The sequence below is a fragment of the Xiphophorus hellerii genome, chromosome 2 (genome assembly GCF_003331165.1).
Source record: "Xiphophorus hellerii strain 12219 chromosome 2, Xiphophorus_hellerii-4.1, whole genome shotgun sequence".
NCBI lineage: Eukaryota > Metazoa > Chordata > Actinopteri > Cyprinodontiformes > Poeciliidae > Xiphophorus > Xiphophorus hellerii.
Window position 1 is genome coordinate 2,000,592 of NC_045673.1, and position 24,458 is coordinate 2,025,049.

Sequence of the window (24,458 nt, forward strand, 5' to 3'; positions counted from 1 at the left end):
AAGTGGTGTAAATGTATTTGCAGGGCATCATTTATAGCAGCATTTACAGCATAAAGGCTGACCTTCAGAAGCCATGTACAGTGTCTTCTACAGAAACCAGGCTGACAGTATCATTTTATTTCAAGTATTTGTGCGTCAGCTTGTAACACATTCTAAGCGAGTAAAATCCTTTTTCAATGAGCAGAGAAATCAGAGAACAGCTGAAAGCACCTTGCTTTGTTAGAAACTGACACACAGGATGAGCCTCTTTCTGCTTGCATTTTAAAAATACATACCCTTCTTCTCTCTCCAATCAACGAAGCATTAACTGTAAAAGAACGTGTGATCCCTATGTCTTGATTTTTTTTTAACTCGTGAAAACGACATACAGCATGACATCACTGTGTCATTTTTCTTTCCAAGCCGTAATGATCTCATATCTGAGGAGCCTCCTGGTCTCTCTCTCTTGTTAGCAAATCCTCACAGGCTCAGCAAACAGCAGGAGAGCTGGGCTCTGAATCTGTATTTCATTAACACATCCAATGAGATATTAATCACCAGACATGATACGACCCTAAGCACGTTGTCAAGGTTCAGTTAAGAGGAAAATGATACGATAGGTTTGTCATAAAACTGTTAGAATTAATGCAATTTAAAAATAGCTGAAAACAAATAAACACATTTTCACTAAATAATATCTGGGGAAATTTTAGCTAGAAGTGTGGAAATGCTTATTATAGAAAATTAAGACTTATTTTATTCTGACTTAAAACATGCATAATAATATTAGCCTACAGAGTTTTGTGTAATTTGTGTGCAGAACTACAGTTTTGTTCTCCAACTCTGTGTGTCAGAGAGAGACGGATAATTGTCTTTGTTCTGTAATATTGCTATGAATAGACTCAGTTTCTAACTTAGTGTTATTTTATTGTGCCATAAAGTTACACTTTGCATGTGTTACAGCTTATTATTATGAAACATTAGCACTGAAATGGGTCATTTATCTGTATATTTAATAAAATGCTGAGAAGACACCTCTAAGAGTTTGACATCAGTTTTTACTTTAACATGGGAATTTTAACACAAGATGAAAATGTCCTGGTGGAGAAAGAGCGGATCAGTTTTAAAATCTGCTCTCTTTCATGAAGTTTGCTGCACTTTATTTAAATTTTGAATTTAAACACAATGTGCACACATACAGAGGGTATGTTATGTGCATTCACACATTTTCTGGTCTCTACCCAGCCATGTCTTCAAGCACATTAAAGTAGCTGCATTATTATTCTGTAATATACGGTCATTACCAAAAGAAACAGAGCTCCGGTTGGGAGGTGAAAGATCGAGAAGCTTTTGCCAATTAGCTTCAACTGGAAGATTAATGACAGTCTGTTCCACCACATTATGCAACCTTTTAGGTTCTTTTGAAGGTAATCTTTGTTTCATCTGAAGAACATGAGATAATTCAGAAGCAAAAGGCTGTGAACTTCCAAATTATAGAATGATTCATTTTTGATAACTGTGTCTCAGCCTGGAAGAACAAGAAGAAATTTCTTTCCGTTTCTTTTTCTTTCTTTCTTTCTTTTGCTGTAGTGAGTAGAGGTACACTGTGAAAGAAAACAGAATCCCTCTCCATCTGTTACTCACAAAAGGTTCATGAATGATCTTCTGCTGCAGCAATTGGCAAGAGGAATATTTTACCTAGAAAGGGAAAAAATGGATTAAGTTAAATGCCAGGAAAATTTGGAAGCAGACATCACATCTGTACATAAAAAGATGAGAAGAAAATGCCTTCAGCTACTGAATAATGTTCCCAGCACAGCTGTGGATGCACAAAAGACTTCCTGACAAAGCGACTAAACTGAAGATTTAAACTGTTGGAGTCGCTCCTTTACTGGTTCTGGTTTGGAAATCATTCAAAACTTAACTCTTATGGTAAACATTGTACATACAAGCAATTGGAGTTTAGCATGCATTTCTTTTTTTTTTTTTTTAAAGGTTTTGTTGGCTCTAGTGACCTTCATCCAAAAGTAGTTCGACAGGAAACAAAGCAATCAGAGCGGGAAGAAATGCTGCAAATGTCACCAGGCCAGGAATCGAACCCGCAACCACCAACACGAGGACCAAGGCCTCAATACGTGCCCCGCCCCTGCGCCACCACAGCACCCTGGCATGCATTTCTAAATGAATTATCTTATTTCTTATTTCGGATCATGAGCTGAGGTAGACGAGCCCTTCACAAAATATAAATATAGATGTTTAATTATCAACATTTAGGTTCATTTATGGGCTTTAAACATTCGTTTAAAACCCAATATTTATTTATCTTGATTGAAGAAGTCAACTCTGTATGCCTTTGTATAAACTGAAGATGATTCTCTTGGGAGGGGGTTGGGTGGTAATGGGCCTGAAAGAGAGCCCACTGACAGATCCACAACTTTGTAGCTGTTTTTAGAAACGTTTCACAAAATAAACGTTATAAGCTAAAATCAATATCAGTAGGTCAGGCTTTGTAAAGATTGGCGATCGGCCAGAAATCTGCAATCAGTGCACTTCTAATTTCCTCTTGACTAAATATTGTGCTGTCGCCGCTGCACATAACTGAGTTCAATGCTTTGGATGCAGTGGAGTGAAACACGCTGCCTCTGGACTCTGAAGCAGGGCAAACATGTTCTCTAGTGGGCCGGATTGCTGTCTGGCAGGCTGATAGATGAGTCTGGGTTGAACATTAGGACACAGAAGGAAGCAGGTTGTTACTTTTTATCTCCTGGGATCAAACTGTCAAACATCTTTTCATCTGTCTCTGACAGTCACCGCACAAAGTTAGCAGTAGCTTTAAATGCAGAAACATTCATATTATGATTGACACATTTTACTGAACTTCAGTCAATATAAGGAAGCTTAACTCTTTACTCAACCATAAAAGTAACAAGTTCATTTCTAATTTGAATCGTCATTAAGGCGAATTTCACTCAATTCAGTCACTTTCCTTGAACACAAAGTAACACTGCTGAGAAAATAACATCACCAGAAGAGATAAAGAGGAAGTTTCCTTCATTTTTTCCCACAAAATCAAATACATGTGAAATCAAATACAGCAGAATCTTCACCAGGTCTATTTGGACATTTCAGACCAGAACCCATCTCCTTCCTTATCGGCCTGACAGTTGGACATTCATCGAGTTTATACATATTAATCATAACAGAAATGTGAAGAGCTTCTCAGAATTTGGTCCATTTGCTGTTGCTGCTCTTTTTCAAATAAACACTCAGCAATGTTAGTCATTTCATGAGGAAAAACAACAATCTGTAAGCAGTCATCCGCAGTCCTCTAAAAGCACTCTGCACTGTGTGGATAATGGCCTGATTGTTTACATCTATATGAAAACCATGTTGATTTGAAAAGAGGGAAATATGTGACTGCACAGCTGCAAGCACTCCAGCTAACGCTGCCTTCTTGAATCTTAACGCCACATAAAGACGGGGAGCAAAGCTGGAGCTCAGACGACTGCCCTCGCTGAACCGACCACTTCACGCTGAGGCGGCTCACCACAGGCTAATGATTTCTCTTTATCTGCAGGTGAGCGAGAACGCTAAGCAGGACCTGAAGGATGGGCTGGCTCTTTACAACTCAGAAAACAACATAGGCCTTCGAAATGCATGGAACATCATCCAGGCGGAGGTCGGTAGGCCTCACACTGCACATTACACTGGTGTTACATTAGCATCAATGTTTAATCACCTAAATGCAAAGTTATTCTGAAATATTCCAGCTAATGCATTTCCAGGCGTGTAGCTGTACGATTAATGTGACGTTAAAAAAAATCCAACTTGGCTGGTGGAGAAGAGTCCTTCCATTATTTAAGACCAACAAACCAATTAAAACACAGAGTTGTGTGCGGACTCTGTGGACTGACAGCTGTGCTTGTGTTTGGTGGATGGCAGTGGAAGTGCTGCGGAGTCATAGCGTACACGGACTGGCACGAGGCCCTGAAGGAGAAGGTGGTTCCTGACCGCTGCTGCCAGGAGCATTACCAAAACTGTGGCCGCAACTCCACCAACATGTTCTGGAACCGGGTGAGTTACATGTTTCACAGGCTCCACTCACTGGTGGCGGCACAGAAAACAATTACAGTCTGGCCAAGAACATCTCAAAAGACTCATTTAGAACAAAGATTAATTACATACAGAGTGATGCATTCAGTAATATTTGGTTTTTATGGTTTCAGATAATAAAACCCAACATTATTTGACCTGTGGGAGCAGGACATGCGCTTAATAGTCGGTCTGGGCTCCTTTTGCTTGAATTCCTGCATCAATGCAGTCTGTGGTTCTGCTGTGGTTCAGGAAGCCCAGCTCATCTTTATCATTGGTTCTGATGTCCCACATTCACTTTGACAGCTGGCTTTTGCCTCAGGCAAGTTTGCTGGTGTTCCCATGGTGATTAAAGCAGCTTTTGGTACTTTTTGGCAGTTTGGACCGGTACCAAGATCAGTCAAGCCATAACCAGAAGGAAAAATCAGCTGCAGTAGCCAGTTTTTCTCCCAAAGAGGGCAGCACTGAGACAGTTTTAGGCAAATTATTGCAGAACTAAACAAATTTACACGATAATGTAATAATTTATGCAGAAACATAAAGGTAGCACAGTTTGTCTACACAAAGGTTGATTTGAGGTTTAGTAACTCTTAACGCTCTTAAGACTGCTCATTTCTGTTGCTTGTCCTCTAACTTTTTTCCTTCCACTAAACTTACCATCAACCCTTTCTGCCTCATCATTATTGTGAAGCGACTTTTTGTTGTTCTTCTGATATTCAAATACATCACTCTGTGTCTAATTATTCTACACAGTTCATGAGTTTTGCATTTTCAGTTGAATTACTAAATTAAATGATGTTTGAATTTATGAGATGTGCCTGAAAGAGAACATTTCTTATTGCATTGTCCAAAGCAGAACAGAGATGCAAACACCAAACACAAACAGATACAAAGGGAGGGAAAAAAGCAAAATAATATTAATATTAAATAATATCTCCTCCATGGGCTGCCACCTTATCGTGGTGGAGGGGTTTGAGTGTCCCAATGATCCTAGGAGCTATGCTGTCTGGGGCTTCATGCCCCTGGTAGGGTCACCCAAGGCAGACAGGTCCTAGGTGAGGGACCAGACAAAGAGCAGCCCAAAGACCCCAATGATGAAGGAAAACTTTGGACTTGGTGTTCCCTCGCCCGGACGCGGGTCACCGGGGCCCCACTCTGGAGCCAGGCCTGGAGGGGGGGCACGATGGCGAGCGTCTGGTGGCCGGGCTTTTACCCATGGAGCCCGGCCGGGCTCAGCCCGAAGAGGAAACATGGGCCCCCCCTCCCATGGGCCCACCACCCGTGGGAGGGGCCAAAGGGGTCGGGTGCAGTGTGGGATGGGTGGCAGCAGAGGGAGGGGACCCTGGCGGTCCGATCCTCGGTTGCAGAAACTGGCTCTTGGGACGTGGAATGTCACCTCTCTGGTGGGGAAGGAGCCGGAGCTAGTGCGTGAGGTCGAGAGGTTCCGGCTAGAAATAGTCGGTCTCACCTCGACGCACGGCTCTGGTTCTGGAACCAGTCTCCTTGAGAGGGGCTGGACATACTTCCACTCTGGAGTTGCCCAAGGTGAGAGGCGTCGGGCAGGAGTGGGCATACTTGTTGCTCCCCATCTCGGCGCCTGTACGTTGGGGTTTACCCCGGTGAACGAGAGGGTAGCATCCCTCCGCCTACGGGTGGGGGGACGGGTTCTGACTGTCGTTTGTGCTTACGGGCCGAACGACAGTTCAGATTACCCACCCTTTTTGGAGTCCTTAGAGGGGGTACTGGAGAGTGCTCCTCCTGGGGACTCCCTTGTTCTGCTGGGGGACTTCAACGCTCACGTGGGCAATGACAGTGAGACCTGGAGGGGCGTGGTTGGGAGGAACGGCCCGCCCGACCTGAACTCGAGCGGTGTTCTGTTGCTGGACTTCTGTGCTCGCCATGGATTGTCCATAACGAACACCATGTTCAAGCATAAGGGTGTCCATATGTGCACTTGGCACCAGGACACCCTAGGCCGCAGTTCGATGATCGACTTTGTCATCGTTTCATCGGATCTGCGGCCGTATGTCTTGGACACTCGGGTGAAGAGAGGTGCGGAGCTGTCCACTGACCACTACCTGGTGGTGAGTTGGCTCCGGTGGTGGGGGCGAAAGCCGGTCAGACCTGGCAGGCCCAAACGTGTTGTGAGGGTCTGCTGGGAACGTCTGGCGGAATCCCCTGTGAGACGGAGCTTTAACTCCCATCTCCGGCAAAACTTCGAACACGTCCCGGGGGAGGTGGGGGACATGGAGTCTGAGTGGACCGTGTTCCGTGCCTCCATTGTCGAGGCGGCCGATCGGAGCTGTGGCCGCAAGGTTGTCGGTGCCTGTCGCGGCGGCAACCCTCGAACCCGCTGGTGGACACCTTCGGTGAGGGATGCCGTCAGGCTGAAGAAGGAGTCCTATCGGGCCTTTTTGGCCTGTGGGACTCCGGAAGCAGCTGATGGGTACCGGCGGGCGAAGCGGCATGCGGCTCGGGCGGTTGCTGAGGCAAAAACCCGGGCGTGGGAGGAGTTTGGAGAGGCCATGGAGAAAGACTTCCGTACGGCTTCGAGGCGATTCTGGTCCACCATCCGGCGTCTCAGGGGGGGGAAGCGGTGCAGCACCAACACTGTTTATAGTGGGGATGGTGTGCTGCTGACCTCTACTCGGGACGTTGTGGGCCGGTGGGCAGAGTACTTCGAAGACCTCCTCAATCCCACCAACATGCCTTCCACTGAGGAAGCGGAGCCTGGGGACTCTGGGTTAGGCTCTCCAATCTCTGGGGACGAGGTCGCCGAGGTGGTTAAAAAGCTCCTCGGTGGCAGGGCCCCGGGGGTGGATGAGATCCGCCCGGAGTTTCTTAAGGCTCTGGATGTTGTAGGGTTGTGTTGGTTGACGCGACTCTGCAATGTCGCATGGACATCGGGGGCAGTTCCCCTGGATTGGCAGACTGGGGTGGTGGTCCCCCTGTTCAAAAAGGGGGACCGGAGGGTGTGCTCCAATTATAGAGGGGTCACACTCTTAAGCCTCCCTGGCAAGGTCTATTCAGGGGTCCTGGAGAGGAGGGTCCGTCGGATAGTCGAACCTCGGATTCAGGAAGAGCAGTGTGGTTTTCGTCCTGGTCGTGGAACGCTGGACCAGCTCTACACCCTCGGCAGGGTCCTGGAGGGTGCATGGGAGTTCGCCCAACCAGTCTACATGTGTTTTGTGGACCTGGAGAAGGCGTTCGACCGTGTCCCTCGGGGAGCCCTGTGGGGGGTTCTCCGGGAGTATGGGGTACCGGGCCCTTTGATACGGGCTGTCAGGTCCCTGTATGACCGGTGTCAGAGTCTGGTCCGCATTGCCGGCAGTAAGTCGGGCTCGTTTCCGGTGAGAGTTGGACTCCGCCAGGGCTGCCCTTTGTCACCGATTCTGTTCATCACTTTCATGGACAGAATTTCTAGGCGCAGCCAAGGTGTTGAGGGGATCCGATTTGGTGGCCTTAGGATCTCATCTCTGCTTTTTGCAGACGATGTGGTCCTTTTGGCTTCATCAGATCGTGATCTGCAGCTCTCGCTGGAGCGGTTCGCAGCCGAGTGTGACGCGGCCGGGATGAGGATCAGTGCCTCCAAATCCGAGGCCATGGTCTTGAGCCGGAAAAGGGTAGAGTGCCTTCTCCGGGTCAGGGGGGGTGTCCTGCCCCAAGTGGAGGAGTTTAAGTATCTCGGGATCTTGTTCACGAATGGGGGAAGAAGGGAGCGGGAGATCGACAGGCGGATTGGCGCAGCGTCTGCTGTCAAGCGGGCGCTGTACCGGTCCGTCGTGGTGAAGAGAGAGCTGAGCCAAAAAGCGAAGCTCTCGATTTACCGGTCGATCTACGTTCCCACCCTCATCTATGGTCATGAGCTTTGGGTCATGACCGAAAGAACGAGATCGCGGATACAAGCGGCCGAAATGGGTTTTCTCCGTAGGGTGGCTGGGCTCTCCCTTAGAGATAGGGTGAGAAGCTCAGTCATCCGGGAGGGACTCAGAGTAGAGCCGCTGCTCCTTCACATCGAGAGGAGCCAGTTGAGGTGGCTCGGGCATCTGGTCAGGATGCCTCCTAGACGCCTCCCTGGTGAGGTGTTCCGGGCACGTCCCACCGGGAGGAGGCCCCGGGGAAGACCCAGGACACGCTGGAGGGACTATGTCTCTCGGCTGGCCTGGGAACGCCTCGGGATTCCCCCGGAGGAGCTAGAAGAAGTGGCTGGGGAGAGGGAAGTCTGGGCCTCCCTTCTGAAGCTGCTACCCCCGCGACCCGACCTCGGATAAGCGGAAGAAGATGGATGGATGGATGGAATATTGAGCTTAATATGAAACAACCACAAACTGACAACAGAAAGATTCAACATAAAAAGTTCAACATCTAGACAGAAAATAAAAATGATAGCAGAGATTAACAGCAGCCAAAACAGATCTGGAAAGCATTTGAGGTGTTTTTGCTGATGCACAATAAGCTTACTAAGCTCTTTATCTCATGTTAAGTCATTGTCATGCAAACTGATAAACATGCAACATAAAATCCACCATCTATTGCACACTTGCTCCACCAGCTCACTGATTGCATAGCAGCTGATTTCCATTTAAACCTGTTTAAACATTTTACTTATACTGCAGAATTTGGATCATTATTGACTTTTTTTGTTGTTGTTGTTGCAACACAATGTCCTCAACCCATTACAAGTCTAATTTCCCATTTAGTCTGGCGTGCGGTTTGTTAGCAGGTCCAGAGTAAAGGATTAAAAGCTGCAATGTAATTGCCAACATGAGAATAGGCAGACAATGAGGTGGTCCAGTGGGAAGCTCATCCCTGAAAGCTTGTGTGTAATCCTGCCCAGAGGAGCAGCTGCCTGGTATTTCACAACCCTCCTCAACAAGAAGCACCTCTTTAAGACCGAAACCGAAGTGAAGTTCCTCACCTCTGAATAAGGCTACAGTAGAGAAAGAGTCGAGTGCCTTAACTCTGCTCACATTCATCCACAGTTCTGCATATAGAAGCCTGACCTTATGGGGAAATTCACTTGTTTTGACACCTCATCTGATATTTATCCATGAGGATGAAATGCCCTTTTTATTTAACTGGTTGGTTGACTTTTTCCAGGTGACTGAGCAGCTGAGGCCCAAAACTGCAACATTTCTGACACGACTCAACTCCCACGCTGAAAAATGCTCATTTTCCCCTGTTTTTTTTTTTTTCTTGCATTGCAGGGCTGTTTTGAGAAGGTGGAAGAATGGCTGGATGAAAACAAGCATCTGCTGGGAACCATAGGCATGGTCATCTTGGTAGTGCAGGTGGGTGTAACAAAATATATATATTTCTTTCTCCCTCCCCTGTTGCTCTTTTATGTTTTTGCATGTGTCTGAAAACATGATAAAAAAAAGAGAGAGAAAGTGTTCATCCAGTGGCCCCCTGTGCCATCTTGTTCGATTGAGAAAGCTGTGAAGCTTTGGCTCGGTGGGCGTTCTGGGCTCCCACACATCTTGAAATATTACGGTTCTGTTCTCTATTCCTGTCTGGAAGATTCAAAGCTGCGTGGCTCTGAGCCAAGGAGGCTCCAGTCAGGTAAGGAAGAACTATTAGACGATTGGAGAGCCAAGATATTGAATATAGAGAAGCAGGGAGACGTGTAGATTAAAGCATCACTTTCCTTCTGCTTTATATCCATCCCACTCTGACTCTCTAAAACAGGATCTCGCTGAACTTTAGCTTGTTTTATAGCGTGATGTTCAACTGTAGGGTGACCAAACGTCCGTATTTCCCGGGACATGTCCGTATTTCACGTCCTGTCCCGGGCGTCCCGGGTTTTTTTTAGAAAGTGAGGAAATGTCCTGTTTTTTAAATTACCTTCATTGGACCATTAAATGATGAAAGACCCCAAAGACCCCAATGATGAAGGAAAACTTTGGACTTGGTGTTCCCTCGCCCGGACGCGGGTCACCGGGGCCCCACTCTGGAGCCAGGCCTGGAGGGGGGGCACGATGGCGAGCGTCTGGTGGCCGGGCTTTTACCCATGGAGCCCGGCCGGGCTCAGCCCGAAGAGGAAACATGGGCCCCCCCTCCCATGGGCCCACCACCCGTGGGAGGGGCCAAAGGGGTCGGGTGCAGTGTGGGATGGGTGGCAGCAGAGGGAGGGGACCCTGGCGGTCCGATCCTCGGTTGCAGAAACTGGCTCTTGGGACGTGGAATGTCACCTCTCTGGTGGGGAAGGAGCCGGAGCTAGTGCGTGAGGTCGAGAGGTTCCGGCTAGAAATAGTCGGTCTCACCTCGACGCACGGCTCTGGTTCTGGAACCAGTCTCCTTGAGAGGGGCTGGACATACTTCCACTCTGGAGTTGCCCAAGGTGAGAGGCGTCGGGCAGGAGTGGGCATACTTGTTGCTCCCCATCTCGGCGCCTGTACGTTGGGGTTTACCCCGGTGAACGAGAGGGTAGCATCCCTCCGCCTACGGGTGGGGGGACGGGTTCTGACTGTCGTTTGTGCTTACGGGCCGAACGACAGTTCAGATTACCCACCCTTTTTGGAGTCCTTAGAGGGGGTACTGGAGAGTGCTCCTCCTGGGGACTCCCTTGTTCTGCTGGGGGACTTCAACGCTCATGTGGGCAATGACAGTGAGACCTGGAGGGGCGTGGTTGGGAGGAACGGCCCGCCCGACCTGAACTCGAGCGGTGTTCTGTTGCTGGACTTCTGTGCTCGCCATGGATTGTCCATAACGAACACCATGTTCAAGCATAAGGGTGTCCATATGTGCACTTGGCACCAGGACACCCTAGGCCGCAGTTCGATGATCGACTTTGTCATCGTTTCATCGGATCTGCGGCCGTATGTCTTGGACACTCGGGTGAAGAGAGGTGCGGAGCTGTCCACTGACCACTACCTGGTGGTGAGTTGGCTCCGGTGGTGGGGGCGAAAGCCGGTCAGACCTGGCAGGCCCAAACGTGTTGTGAGGGTCTGCTGGGAACGTCTGGCGGAATCCCCTGTGAGACGGAGCTTTAACTCCCATCTCCGGCAAAACTTCGAACACGTCCCGGGGGAGGTGGGGGACATGGAGTCTGAGTGGACCGTGTTCCGTGCCTCCATTGTCGAGGCGGCCGATCGGAGCTGTGGCCGCAAGGTTGTCGGTGCCTGTCGCGGCGGCAACCCTCGAACCCGCTGGTGGACACCTTCGGTGAGGGATGCCGTCAGGCTGAAGAAGGAGTCCTATCGGGCCTTTTTGGCCTGTGGGACTCCGGAAGCAGCTGATGGGTACCGGCGGGCGAAGCGGCATGCGGCTCGGGCGGTTGCTGAGGCAAAAACCCGGGCGTGGGAGGAGTTTGGAGAGGCCATGGAGAAAGACTTCCGTACGGCTTCGAGGCGATTCTGGTCCACCATCCGGCGTCTCAGGGGGGGGAAGCGGTGCAGCACCAACACTGTTTATAGTGGGGATGGTGTGCTGCTGACCTCTACTCGGGACGTTGTGGGCCGGTGGGCAGAGTACTTCGAAGACCTCCTCAATCCCACCAACATGCCTTCCACTGAGGAAGCGGAGCCTGGGGACTCTGGGTCGGGCTCTCCAATCTCTGGGGACGAGGTCGCCGAGGTGGTTAAAAAGCTCCTCGGTGGCAGGGCCCCGGGGGTGGATGAGATCCGCCCGGAGTTTCTTAAGGCTCTGGATGTTGTAGGGTTGTGTTGGTTGACGCGACTCTGCAATGTCGCATGGACATCGGGGGCAGTTCCCCTGGATTGGCAGACTGGGGTGGTGGTCCCCCTGTTCAAAAAGGGGGACCGGAGGGTGTGCTCCAATTATAGAGGGGTCACACTCTTAAGCCTCCCTGGCAAGGTCTATTCAGGGGTCCTGGAGAGGAGGGTCCGTCGGATAGTCGAACCTCGGATTCAGGAAGAGCAGTGTGGTTTTCGTCCTGGTCGTGGAACGCTGGACCAGCTCTACACCCTCGGCAGGGTCCTGGAGGGTGCATGGGAGTTCGCCCAACCAGTCTACATGTGTTTTGTGGACCTGGAGAAGGCGTTCGACCGTGTCCCTCGGGGAGCCATGTGGGGGGTTCTCCGGGAGTATGGGGTACCGGGCCCTTTGATACGGGCTGTCAGGTCCCTGTATGACCGGTGTCAGAGTCTGGTCCGCATTGCCGGCAGTAAGTCGGGCTCGTTTCCGGTGAGAGTTGGACTCCGCCAGGGCTGCCCTTTGTCACCGATTCTGTTCATCACTTTCATGGACAGAATTTCTAGGCGCAGCCAAGGTGTTGAGGGGATCCGATTTGGTGGCCTTAGGATCTCATCTCTGCTTTTTGCAGACGATGTGGTCCTTTTGGCTTCATCAGATCGTGATCTGCAGCTCTCGCTGGAGCGGTTCGCAGCCGAGTGTGACGCGGCCGGTATGAGGATCAGTGCCTCCAAATCCGAGGCCATGGTCTTGAGCCGGAAAAGGGTAGAGTGCCTTCTCCGGGTCAGGGGGGGTGTCCTGCCCCAAGTGGAGGAGTTTAAGTATCTCGGGATCTTGTTCACGAATGGGGGAAGAAGGGAGCGGGAGATCGACAGGCGGATTGGCGCAGCGTCTGCTGTCAAGCGGGCGCTGTACCGGTCCGTCGTGGTGAAGAGAGAGCTGAGCCAAAAAGCGAAGCTCTCGATTTACCGGTCGATCTACGTTCCCACCCTCATCTATGGTCATGAGCTTTGGGTCATGACCGAAAGAACGAGATCGCGGATACAAGCGGCCGAAATGGGTTTTCTCCGTAGGGTGGCTGGGCTCTCCCTTAGAGATAGGGTGAGAAGCTCAGTCATCCGGGAGGGACTCAGAGTAGAGCCGCTGCTCCTTCACATCGAGAGGAGCCAGTTGAGGTGGCTCGGGCATCTGGTCAGGATGCCTCCTAGACGCCTCCCTGGTGAGGTGTTCCGGGCACGTCCCACCGGGAGGAGGCCCCGGGGAAGACCCAGGACACGCTGGAGGGACTATGTCTCTCGGCTGGCCTGGGAACGCCTCGGGATTCCCCCGGAGGAGCTAGAAGAAGTGGCTGGGGAGAGGGAAGTCTGGGCCTCCCTTCTGAAGCTGCTACCCCCGCGACCCGACCTCGGATAAGCGGAAGAAGATGGATGGATGGATGGATGGATGGACCATTAAATTTACAGGCACTAGGGCACTGCGCACGGCGCTGCGTGTGACGTAATCCCTGAGCCGCGTCAGTGCGGGCAGCCCTGTTCTTAATCAGAAGATAGGTAGCGTGGCTGTCAGTACGCCAACAACATGCCAAAGCGCAAATGTATGTTTACCGACGATTTACAAAAGAGTTTCCCCGCTTTCAGACCGGGTCGAGACAAATGGGAGGCCGTGTGCACAGTGTGCAAAGCAGGCACATATGTCTCGGTGTCCAATGGAGGTGCAAGGGATCTGAAAAGCCACCTGGACACCGAGAAACACAAAACAGCTGTCCGAGGTGAGAGTAGTGCTAGCTCGATCACACAGTACTTTGTCAAACCAGGGAATGAGGATGCAGTGAATGCAGCGGAGGCTGCATGGTCATTCCACACAGTGAAACATCACAACAGTTATCGATCTATAGACTGCACGAGTTCATTGTTGTAAAAGACCCTCCCCGATTCAGACACTGCCAAAAAGTTTAGTTGTGCCCGAACTAAGACCGAGGCTATTGTTGATGGTGTTCTGGCACCTCATTCTGTTGAAGTGGCGCACAAAGCGCTCAAAGACATCCCATTTTGTGGTGTAAGTACTGATGGGAGTAATCACGGTGTGGTGAAAATCTTCCCCATAATTATTCAGTACTTTGATTGGAAGGAGGGTGGTGTGCAGAGCAAGTTGATTCAAGTGCAAGATACACCAAATGAGACTGCAACCACCATCGCCAATTACCTAATGGAAACATTGGCAAAAAACAATTTGGCTTCCAAATGCGTCACATTTACCTAATTTTGGTGGAACCCGGCGTGATGAAGGGGGGAATAATGTATTTGCAAATTTGAAGAGAATGCTACAAAACCAAACATTGATTGGCGTGGGTTGCCCAGCACACATACTTAACAACTGTGTCCATCACGGGGCATACAGACTTGATGTGGACATTGAGAATATAATTTTTTTAATCTACCAGTACTTCCACATTTACACTGTTCGTACAGAGTCCCTCAAAGAGTACTGCGATTTTGTTGATATTGAATATAAGAGAATGCTGTCACACAGCAAGACAAGGTGGCTCTCTCTGTTCCCAGGCATAGAGAGGATGCTACAAATGTTCCTTGCTTTAAAAGCATTCTTTTTGTCTCAGGAAAAGCCACCCATGATGACCAGGGCATTTTTTGAAAACCCATTTAGTGAGATATACTTGTGGCACATGCACTCACTCATGTCCGTCTTCCACAATCACATTCAAGAAATGGAAAGGGAGAACAACTCCATCATGGAGGTTAAGAAAATATTGAGCAGCATCCACAACATTCTTATTGAACGGAATAACAACAATTCCATGTCCCTCAAAGTTAAGGGACTGCTGGCCGAAAATCGCAGAGAAGGACTTGAAGAGGGCTATGACAAGTTCATGGCTGATGTGCTCGGCATGTACAGTTCATGTTTGGAGTATCTGGAGAAGTGGATGACACCTATGGAAGAGTTCTCACCATTCATGTGGATGGACATGAGTGAGCCACCAAAGTGGAATGATGTGGAGGCCTGCATCAAGTACCTTGGAGAGAAGGGGGTGCCAATTGATGATGTTAAATGCTTTAACCAAGTTGCCAATCTGAAGAAATTCATAGAAAGCTGCAGTGATGATGAGTTCATGGGCCTGCAGGTGCACCAGAAGTGGACCAAATACTTTGAGAAGGCCAAAAGTATTGCATGCTACTCAGAACTGCTGAAGATTGCACAGTTTGTATTTGCACTTCCTCCTCACAATGCAAATGTAGAGAGAGTTTTTTCACTGATGCAGAGCCAGTGGACAAAGGAGAGGAACCAGCTCTCAGTTGAATCATTGAAAGGGATCCTATTTGTGCAATACAATTTCAAAAATATGTCTTGCAAGGACTTTCATACGTATGTGTTGAGCCACAAGAAACTGCTGAGAAAGATCAGCTCTACAGCAAAATATAAATGGGCAAACAAGGACAAGGAAGAAAAACCGGCTGAAGAGGAGGAAAAACCAGATGAAGAGGAAGACGAGGATTAAGCAGGAAAGTAAAGATAGTCTATTGATATGTTTGTTCGTTTTTGGTACATTTTGAGTTATTTTTGCTACACAAGAGGTATTTTTGTTAATTAGCTCATTTGTTAATTTATTTTTTCCAATAGCCTACAGAACAGACATTATTTCGTTCATTACTGAGGCTGAGTATCATGTGTTATTGGGAGTTGAGAGTTATTGTTAACTTTTATTGTTAAGTGAGGGATGTTTAGATGAGACATTATTTCTTTCATTATGCTATTCATTCATTACAGGAATTGTTAAGCATTTTTTAATAAATACATTTTGAATAAAATTATCATTTGTTATTGGAGTTATTGCTGTTGACTTTTACTGAAAAGCATTTTTAATAAACCAACTGTAAATATCATGTTATTGTAGGATTACGTAGGCCTATGTTAAGTGAGTGCATGCCACAGACATCTCTATGCATGGGAACAGCCGCCCCCCCGTTCCAAGGTGTCCTGGTTTTCCCAAATGAAAATATGGTCACCCTGTTCAACTGGGAGCTGCAGTCATTAACCTGGGACCTGAGTTTGTGGAGCTTAAAGGTGTTTTCACACCTTATAGCCGGTAGAATCGGTTTGATTGGAAACCAAAATTGCAACATTTGTTACATTTTCAGTTGTGATGCTGTTTCAAACTCCACTGTGTCAAATGAACCAAACCCTTTGAGAAATCTCTTCATCCCTTTGCCTGGAGGGGCGCTGAACCAAGAACCACTGAAGGAAACAATATAATATCTCTGAAGAAGACACTGAGCACAACTTCAGTTTTCAAATGCAAACAAAAATGGAGATGTCAGATTTTATTGGTTGGAGGATTTTCCTTAAGTCTTTGGTGAAAGACCGTGAGCCATTTCTTCTGCTAGCGCTAGCCTAGCATGTTTGTTTTGGTTGGACTTCCCAGAATGCCTTGCGCTTTAGTTCACTTCCAGTTTTTGGAGCAGTCACCGTTCTGCTGCCATTTACATATGCATCCGAACTGCAACTGAGTTCACTTCATCCAAACAGACACTGAGATTCTTAGGACCAGAATTTATTTTTTTGGTCCGTATCAAAGTTCAATTACGCATTCACACCTCCCCAAACGAACTGGACTTTCTAGGCAAACAGACTGGAGCTGAAATAAAGAGGATTAAACTAGGCTGGTGTGAACACCCCCTGAATGTATCTAAATGAGAGACACATCCGTTTATGTGTCTTTATGATAGTTTGGTGTGAAATAAAAACAAAAATCTATCAAGAAATGAAAAAAGGCCACAACAGCTGCTCCTTTTTTTCTTTTTTCTGCATCATCTTCTGCTTCACATCTTCATATGATCTCAACACATCATTTAGTTCTGCATAGAGAGGAATTTTATTCATTTAAAAGGAAAATAATGAGGATATTTGTTCCAGCCTGAGTTTTGTGTGTAATTTCTGCCACTTTGGCCCAGTTCTGGTTTATTCCTCTTTTCACAATCAGAGAACCCAGTTTCCACTGTGATTTAGTCCTTCCTCATCCTATAGTCGTCCCCGCTGGCAGCTGGAGTTATTTTATGTGACAATTTCTCTGCACTTTTCTGTCTTTTTTACTGAGCACTTTTAATATGCTGATGCTTAAATAGCAAACTGAATGCAGGCGCCTTGACTCTGAATAATTTACAAACTGTATTTTAAGAGAAATGTGTTGATGTTGAGGTAATAAGAGTGATAGCAGTAGTTTAAGCTGCTTCCAGTCTGTCTCAGAGCACTTCAAGTAAAGATGAATCACCTGTTAAGGTGGCTAATAACCTGCAGCCTGCAGAATCAGGTGATTCCTCTGCTCCTGCTCTAATATGCTCACAAATCTCTACAATCATTTTTCCAGTTCCTGTGATGAGAAGCTCAAACAAACTTCTTTACTCTGTTGATTCGTCTAGACATTAAAAATCTGCCTAATTGCTGACGCAAACTTTAGTTTTGATTCTCCACCTTATTAAGCATCATCTTCGGCTTCACATCTTCATATAATCTCAACACATCATTTAGTTATTGAAAATTCAGCTTCTGCTTCACTTACTGAGACAGAGATATGAGCCCATCAGCCTCTCCTTCTCCAGCTCCCTGTTAGGTTTTGTATTGATTCTAAAATCCTGCAGTTTAAATCTTTAAATCAGACTGCCTGATCCCCAGAGATCTACTGATAAACCAGGAAGCTAACGCACAGATTGCTCTCTTAAATCGAAGGATAGCAGGTTTTTTCTCCCTTTATTTGTTTGTTTTAAATAAGAAGAGTTGTTAACGACGCCAAGCTGGGTCGCATCCAAAATGTGCTGGTGACTCAGTAATTGAGTCTCCTCAAAGCAAAAACCAACCTAATCAGGATTTAGTCATGCGAAACTCCATCGACTCGTGCAAATCAACTCTTACGATGATCAATGTGGCTGACATACGAGAGTCAGCAAGATGTTTCAGGAAAACTTTTCCAGTCCTGGCTCCAGGCGGTGGTGAGAAAAGACCGTTTAACATCCTGGAGTCATCGTCCAAAAACATGAGCTTTGACTCACTGAATCCATTTCACATCTAATTACTGAGGCATAAAACTTGTTGGCCTTTAATGTTTCACAGTGTTTTTTTATTATTACATTATTTATGTAAATAAACTAAATTCATTTTATTCCGTTCTGTTAGCTACTTATTTAGTTTATATTAATAAATGGAATGCATTTATTTATTTAGATCAATTTGTTTATCTAAATAAATAATAATTTTATTTATTTTAATTTTGTTACAGATTTTGTATATGTTAAATGAATGTATGTATTTATTTCATTTAAATAGAGTTTAATTTATTTTATTTTTGAGTTGGTTATTTATTCAGTTTTATACATATAAACTATATGTTTTCTCTTTGACTAGTATTTAAATTGGTTGGATCTTCTGAAACTCTTAAGTGAAAAGAAATCTGAAAGTTTTTCTCTCTTTCTTCTGTAGGTGTAAATGAATGAAGGGATCAATTAAATTATATTGAAATGGCTATCCAACAATTAGCATTATCCAAAAGACCCTTCATCATGTATTTCTGCTTTACTGATGGCTGCATGGCCAATAAAACAATAACTAAATGAGTTCAGTACTTAATATAAGTTTATTTAATGGGCCTGTTTATGGACCAATAAAACCAAAACATTGTTGACTGATTAACATTGTTTACTTCATTGTTTCATCTCCACATTTGCCTGCAGCTTGACCACCATTAGTAAAGTTCTGATTTAATTTTGCTTATGATTCATTTATATTTTTTCTGGGTTCTGGGACATAAAAAAAATATTTGACCCTCACAGATTTCTTCTGTTTTATTCTTGTTGTTGCATTTAAATATTTCAGATCAACAATTGACGAATAACTAGACAAGAACAACTGGAGTAAATATAAAAGGCAATATGAAAATGATATTTTTTTAGGTTTTTAGGCAGACCAGAATTTGGTTTTATAGACCAGATCAGAATTTGATTTCACAAACCAGACTTTCCAGGCATACAAACAAAAGTTTCATTAAAGTGGACTAAATGGGGGCGTGCCGTGGTGGCGTAGCGGTTAGCGCGACCCGTATTTGGAGGCCTTGAGTCCTCGACCCAGCCGTCGTGGGTTCGACTCCCGGACCCGACGACATTTGCCGCATGTCTTCCCCCCTCTCCTTCCCCGTTTCCTGTCAGCCTACTGTGATATAAGGGACACTAGAGCCCACAAAAGACCCCCTGGAGGGGTAAAAAAAAAAAAAAAGTGGACTAAATGGGGTTTAGCACATCCCAAATATCTTTTTTTGGTTTGGAGCTTACAAATTTAATTGAAAAGTGAAAAAAACATTGTAACTCTTAATATTAAAAGTTGAAGCTGTATAGAGACACATTTAAAGCAGGAATATAAAACAAATTCATACCACAACCAGAACTTTGGTGTACAGTTTAAACTGCTCCATTTGTCTGTCCATACTGTCCAGCACTCTGACAGAACCGTAACGTTTCACTTCTCGTTGTTTTGTTTTGCACCGTCTTGAACAAAACTCTTCATACTGACTGGGCTTTGTAGATTCGTGTCTCTCTCCATGTGAGCTCTGTTCTTGGGAAGCTACTGTGCAGCATTTTTTTCTGCTGAATCCATTTAATCTCTGCCACCTACCCGAACATTTCTGACAGTAACTCACCTTTCTGTTCATTATTACAGCCTTCAAGGCTCACGCTGCGGCACAGCCTCAATGGAGCCGGCTCTTCTTACTATGATTATTACTATTTGCACACCTGTCTCTCTAGTACTGCTGCATCCTTCCTCCGTTTTGTTGGTTTCTTTCAATGGATCTCTTGTTTTATCGCCTCTTCTCTCCTTAATACGTCTGTTGCTGTGCTCAAGGCAAGGCAAGACTCCTAATCCTTGAATCCATGGTTCATTTAGAGCAAGGTGACCTCCCCATTAAAGCTTTTTGTTGACTTCTGGAAGATTATGCACATAGTTAATGTCCTTAGGGGACGTTTGTGCATGAACTTTTAGGTTGAGGTTAAGGTATTCTATACCTTGTGGACTAATTTGTAACAGAGCCTGCCATACACAATCACAAACAACTGGCATGAAAACTCCATAATTATTCATTTAAAAAGAGATAATGTTAAAAGTTGTTGCAAGCAGAAGTGAAGAGGTAAAGTCAGGAATGCTTAAACGTTCTGTGTTCTGGTAGAAAACACCCATCAAATTTAGATTCATCAAATTGCAAAATCCAAACTCACGCCTACTGTACATTCACATAAGCAGTGATCTGGACCGCTAGCTAAACAGTTAGTCATGCTAATCATAAACATTAGATCTGCTAATGCTAATGCTAATGCCACATTTCACTGACTCAGCATGTGTCACATGAGAGTATATCGTCCTCCAGAGGATCAGATGTGTTACTGCAACCTGTACGGTTAGCTCTTCACTAAGGCTTATTATTACTCTCCTCTCTAAGCCAATAACTGGGTTGCAATTATTGGGTTGTAGTGTTTTATCAAAACTATGAAACTTCCACTTCAGCTCAGCACTTTTTAGACTTTATTCTTCTCACTCTACTGCAGCCTCAAGGACAAAACAAGCAGTGCCTGCTTGTCCCGAAATTTCATTTGCATTCAAATTTCCTCATAGTCATGCATCGGAAGCGACCTGCTGCATCTGCCTGGTAAAAATTGTAATTGTCCTGGTTGTTCACAGAAATTTTCTGCTTATGACATGTTTGTAAATCGGAGCTGTTGCTAAGAGGAGCTCTTTGGAGGGCTGTAAGCCTCTTTAACTAATTTGATTGATGCCACCCATTAGGAAAGGCACTTACTATGTGATCCCATACAATCTGTGCTGTATTTTAGCAATTAGTACATGTTGTTGTCAACATTAACCTTCAGGTGGTGCATTCAGTTCTCATATGTTTGAACAGTTTTGACATTTGCTTACAATACAAATATTTGCTGAATTTGCCTTCAAAAATGTATTAGTCATAGAGAAGCAGATATAAAGTTAAAATTATGAGTCAATGTGTTTACGAATCAAGTCCATCAGACCTTTTAGGAACTCTAGATTTCAAAGAAAATTACTATCAGTTTAATAACTTCTTTGTCTCTGAAGGTATTAGTTGCACCAGCTATAACACGAAGTCAAGCAGAAGTGGAAAACAAAGCGCTGGGGTTGAGAGGTTTGTCAGGAGCTTTTTTTAAATGAACTCAGTTTTCATCCAGGAACAAAGAACCTTCTCCTTCAGCACCATCTCGGTCAATCCTGTATAAATTGAGACAAGTGCTTAGCATCTGCTTTTAATACAAATTGAAATGAAAGGGCTATACGCTGGCAAGGCTGACTGAGTCCAGGCAATTCACAACTGGCCTTGTTTTTATGCTACTAACACGTCTTTTAACTTCATTCCTCTGAAATGAAGTTAATAGCCACTTAAAGACAAAAAAAACATGCAGTATTTCTGACCTCACAGCAACTATTCTGACATGTTTACAGATATTTCATATATTCAGCCTGTCAGTGCTAACAAATGAAGGACATTTTCCTGAAGGTTGAAGCCTTAGTTTTAACCCTCTCGTTACACATGCATACAGCCACTCACTCCTCTGATTCAGTGTCGGTAGGAAGAGTCAGGAAGCAGATGTCAAGCACAGATTGGCTCATCCCAAACCAATGTGGACAACATGACAAAGAAACGTAAAACTGGCCGGAGGCACTTGGATGTAGTTTTGAAATATTTATAGAAGATGCAGACTCAGTCTGACAGAAACCTGGATGTTTATCTTCCTCCAAAATGACAAAAAGATTTTACTTTCCAACTTTGCTAAAAGGTGTTTGATTCATTTCGGTAGAAACTTGCTCCTGTAAGTTTGCTTCTGTTTCCTTCATTTCTAATCAACATGTAAATAAATAACTGCAGTTCTTTATGCAGTATTGGGACTTTTTAATCAAGTCTGTAATTAATTAATTGCATTTGAACAAAAAATGTATACTGTATACACAAAATGAATTTTCAAGCCGGGTCATGCTGTGGTGGTGTAGCGGTTAGCGCGACCCGTATTTGGAGGCCTTGAGTCCTCGTCGCAGGTTCGACTCCCGGACCCGACGACATTTGCCGCATGTCTTCCCCGTTTCCTGTCAGTCTACTGTCACATAAGGGACACTAGAGCCCACAAAAAGACCCCCTGGAGGGGTAAAAAAAAAAAAAAAAAGAATTTTCTAGCCTAAAACTCTTTTTACCGCTACGTTATTGAATAAATAGACATATGAGTTCAACAAAAAATATGTTTATAGTTTTTAATCTGATATTCAGATTCTTCAACCATCAAATTGGGGCAAAGTGTCATTCAGCTTTCAAATGTTTCAGGAATCTGATCATTAAGTGTCTATAGAAATGTAGATGATGGACACTGACATTAGCGTTAGCTGCTTCATGTTTAGCATTCAGATGCTAGTTTGGGCTTGAATAGCTTCTGACAGGTTAACTCCTTTAGCACAACTTGAACACAACATTAGTCTTTTCCAGTGTCCCATCACATCTTTTGTTGAAGCAGAAATGAACCCCAGTGAGATTACAGAAGCAGCTTTGCCACCAATCGCTGCTGTCTGTTGATGTCGCTTGTGCAGGCGTATCAGAAATGCACCAGGACAAAGGCTACAGCTTGTGCTACAGCTTGGGACGTTTGCATGTAAAACAAAAAAACGATCAATTGCGTTAAAAATTTTAATGCATAAAAATCTATGTAATTAATTAGCAAAGTTGGTGTCAAAGTACAAAGGTAATCAGGCTCAAATTTCACATTTAGTTGAATTTAATTCATCCATCTGTTGTCTAAACCTGCATATCGCAGCATCGCGGGCGGTTGGTGTCATTGGGTGAAAGGCGGGCTCCACCCCAGACCAGTCAGCAGGCCGTCACTGATTATACATTTCCTTCTGAAGATTTAACATTACACCCTATTCCCATTTTTTTGCCAATTCAATAACAATTCTTCTAGTTGAATCAGATTCAAGGAGACAAACCTAACAGAAACCGTTACACCTGAGGCTTTACCCTATTTCTCACTGAGTAATATGTTGAGTACAACCCTGACAGGTTGCAACCACCAATCTATCACAGAGACACACAGGACAAACAACCAGACATGAACGCCTGCGGCCAATTTACAGAGACCAGCTAGCTGTGGGGGAAAGCTGGAGTGTGTGGATGGATGGACGGATGGACGGATGGACAGATAGAGAGATAGATAAAGATGCCGCATGTAAGACTTAAGCCTTGCAGTAGATCAGGGAGACGTCATCGTCTTTAGGCAGGAAAAAGCCAATTAAACTGGTTTCATAAAAACAGTGACACACTTTGAGGATCTGAAGTATTCAGTCAAAGAAAAATGTTTAAAGTTTAAATGGTGTTTCTAGCTAACAGTGAGGGGCTGTAATTAGCCCTCAACAAGCACAGAGTGGTTCAGTGATTTGAAAAGTTTCCCAATTCCTGTCGGGGAAAAAACCTTTGAAACAGGTAAATATTTCAAGAATCATAAAAATTATTTTTGAGCTTTTTTATGAGGTTTTATGAGACATTTCCCAAAAGAGTTGATTGTTTTGATGTCTAAATGGCTGAAGTAGCTCAGAGATTATAAAAGGAGTAGGAGAGAGCGGGGAAAACGTCTCCATGGCTCAGGGATCATAAGAGCGTAAATGTTTGTTGTTTGGAAGCTTTTTTTCCATCCATAAAATCCTCTTTTCTCCACATGTCTGTTAACAGGAGGGTTTTTCCTTTGCATGTTTTCTGTCTTTATGCCTAACTCTAAGTGAGGAGAGTCACATCAGCTGGATGTGGATTAGTTAGAGGTGTGGGCGGTATCTAAGATTATGACTCACATTCAATCTAAAATATTCCTCCACTGATAGATATTACTTACTGAGAAGACATCACCACATTCACTTCATAGAAAATGACTTCAAATCATCAGTTGGCACAGTTATTGGTGTGCAGATGAGATAGAAAATCACCTAATGTGCAAAAATACAAATTGGAAAAAGTAGCAGAATGACCTCTGGGTATTTAGATTATTTGCTGCCTTATGTTTTATTATTATTATTTTTAATAGTTTTTAACTGTGGTTTATGCTAACCAAAGAACATTAGGTTAAGCTCAGACTACTGAGGGATTCTCCTAATAAAAACCAAATTTGCTTTAAAAAAATCTATCCATAAACTCTGTTTTCTTTTGCATCCAAACTTTTCAGGATAATGGCTTTAGGATCGGCCTTGTGGCTGCGTTTGATGTAAAGTATCAGGGCTAATGGAAACTTCAAAGAGATGGCTGCAGACTTTGATTCAGTGGCATCTCCATTTGATTCATGGACTTGATGCTTGTGCACGCTGTACATTCTGTTTTCCATCACAAAAATCCAGAGCTCACATCTGAAGGTTGAACCGAGATCGTCTTTCATCGCGGGACGGGGGGGAAAAAACGGCACAAAACAGATCACACACAGAGGACACTTCAGGTTCAACCCAGGAAAAAGAAATGCCACTCAACAGAAACTGTTTTATATTCATTAACCGCAGAATGGAATATCAAAATCTAATACTTCAGTTCATTTAATTGATTCTGGCTAAAAAACAAACAAACTTGAGTTTCACAGTAATGTAGAATATTGCATCAGAAGAACTGATTAAGAACCCAGAAATGTTGACCTACTGAACATTAT

General features: G+C 45.1%; 1 protein-coding gene across 3 annotated transcripts in view; it reads left to right on the forward strand.

Moving 5' to 3' along the window:
• Positions 1-24,458, forward strand: part of tspan9a (tetraspanin 9a) — a 224,119-nt gene that overhangs the window by 192,108 nt on the left and 7,553 nt on the right. For all 3 annotated transcript variants that reach the window (XM_032580078.1, XM_032580071.1, XM_032580062.1), the window contains 3 exons: positions 3,557-3,658; positions 3,922-4,053; positions 9,279-9,362. In XM_032580078.1, coding sequence (XP_032435969.1) covers positions 3,557-3,658; positions 3,922-4,053; positions 9,279-9,362 — 318 coding nt within the window. The remainder of the gene's footprint in view (positions 1-3,556; positions 3,659-3,921; positions 4,054-9,278; positions 9,363-24,458) is intronic.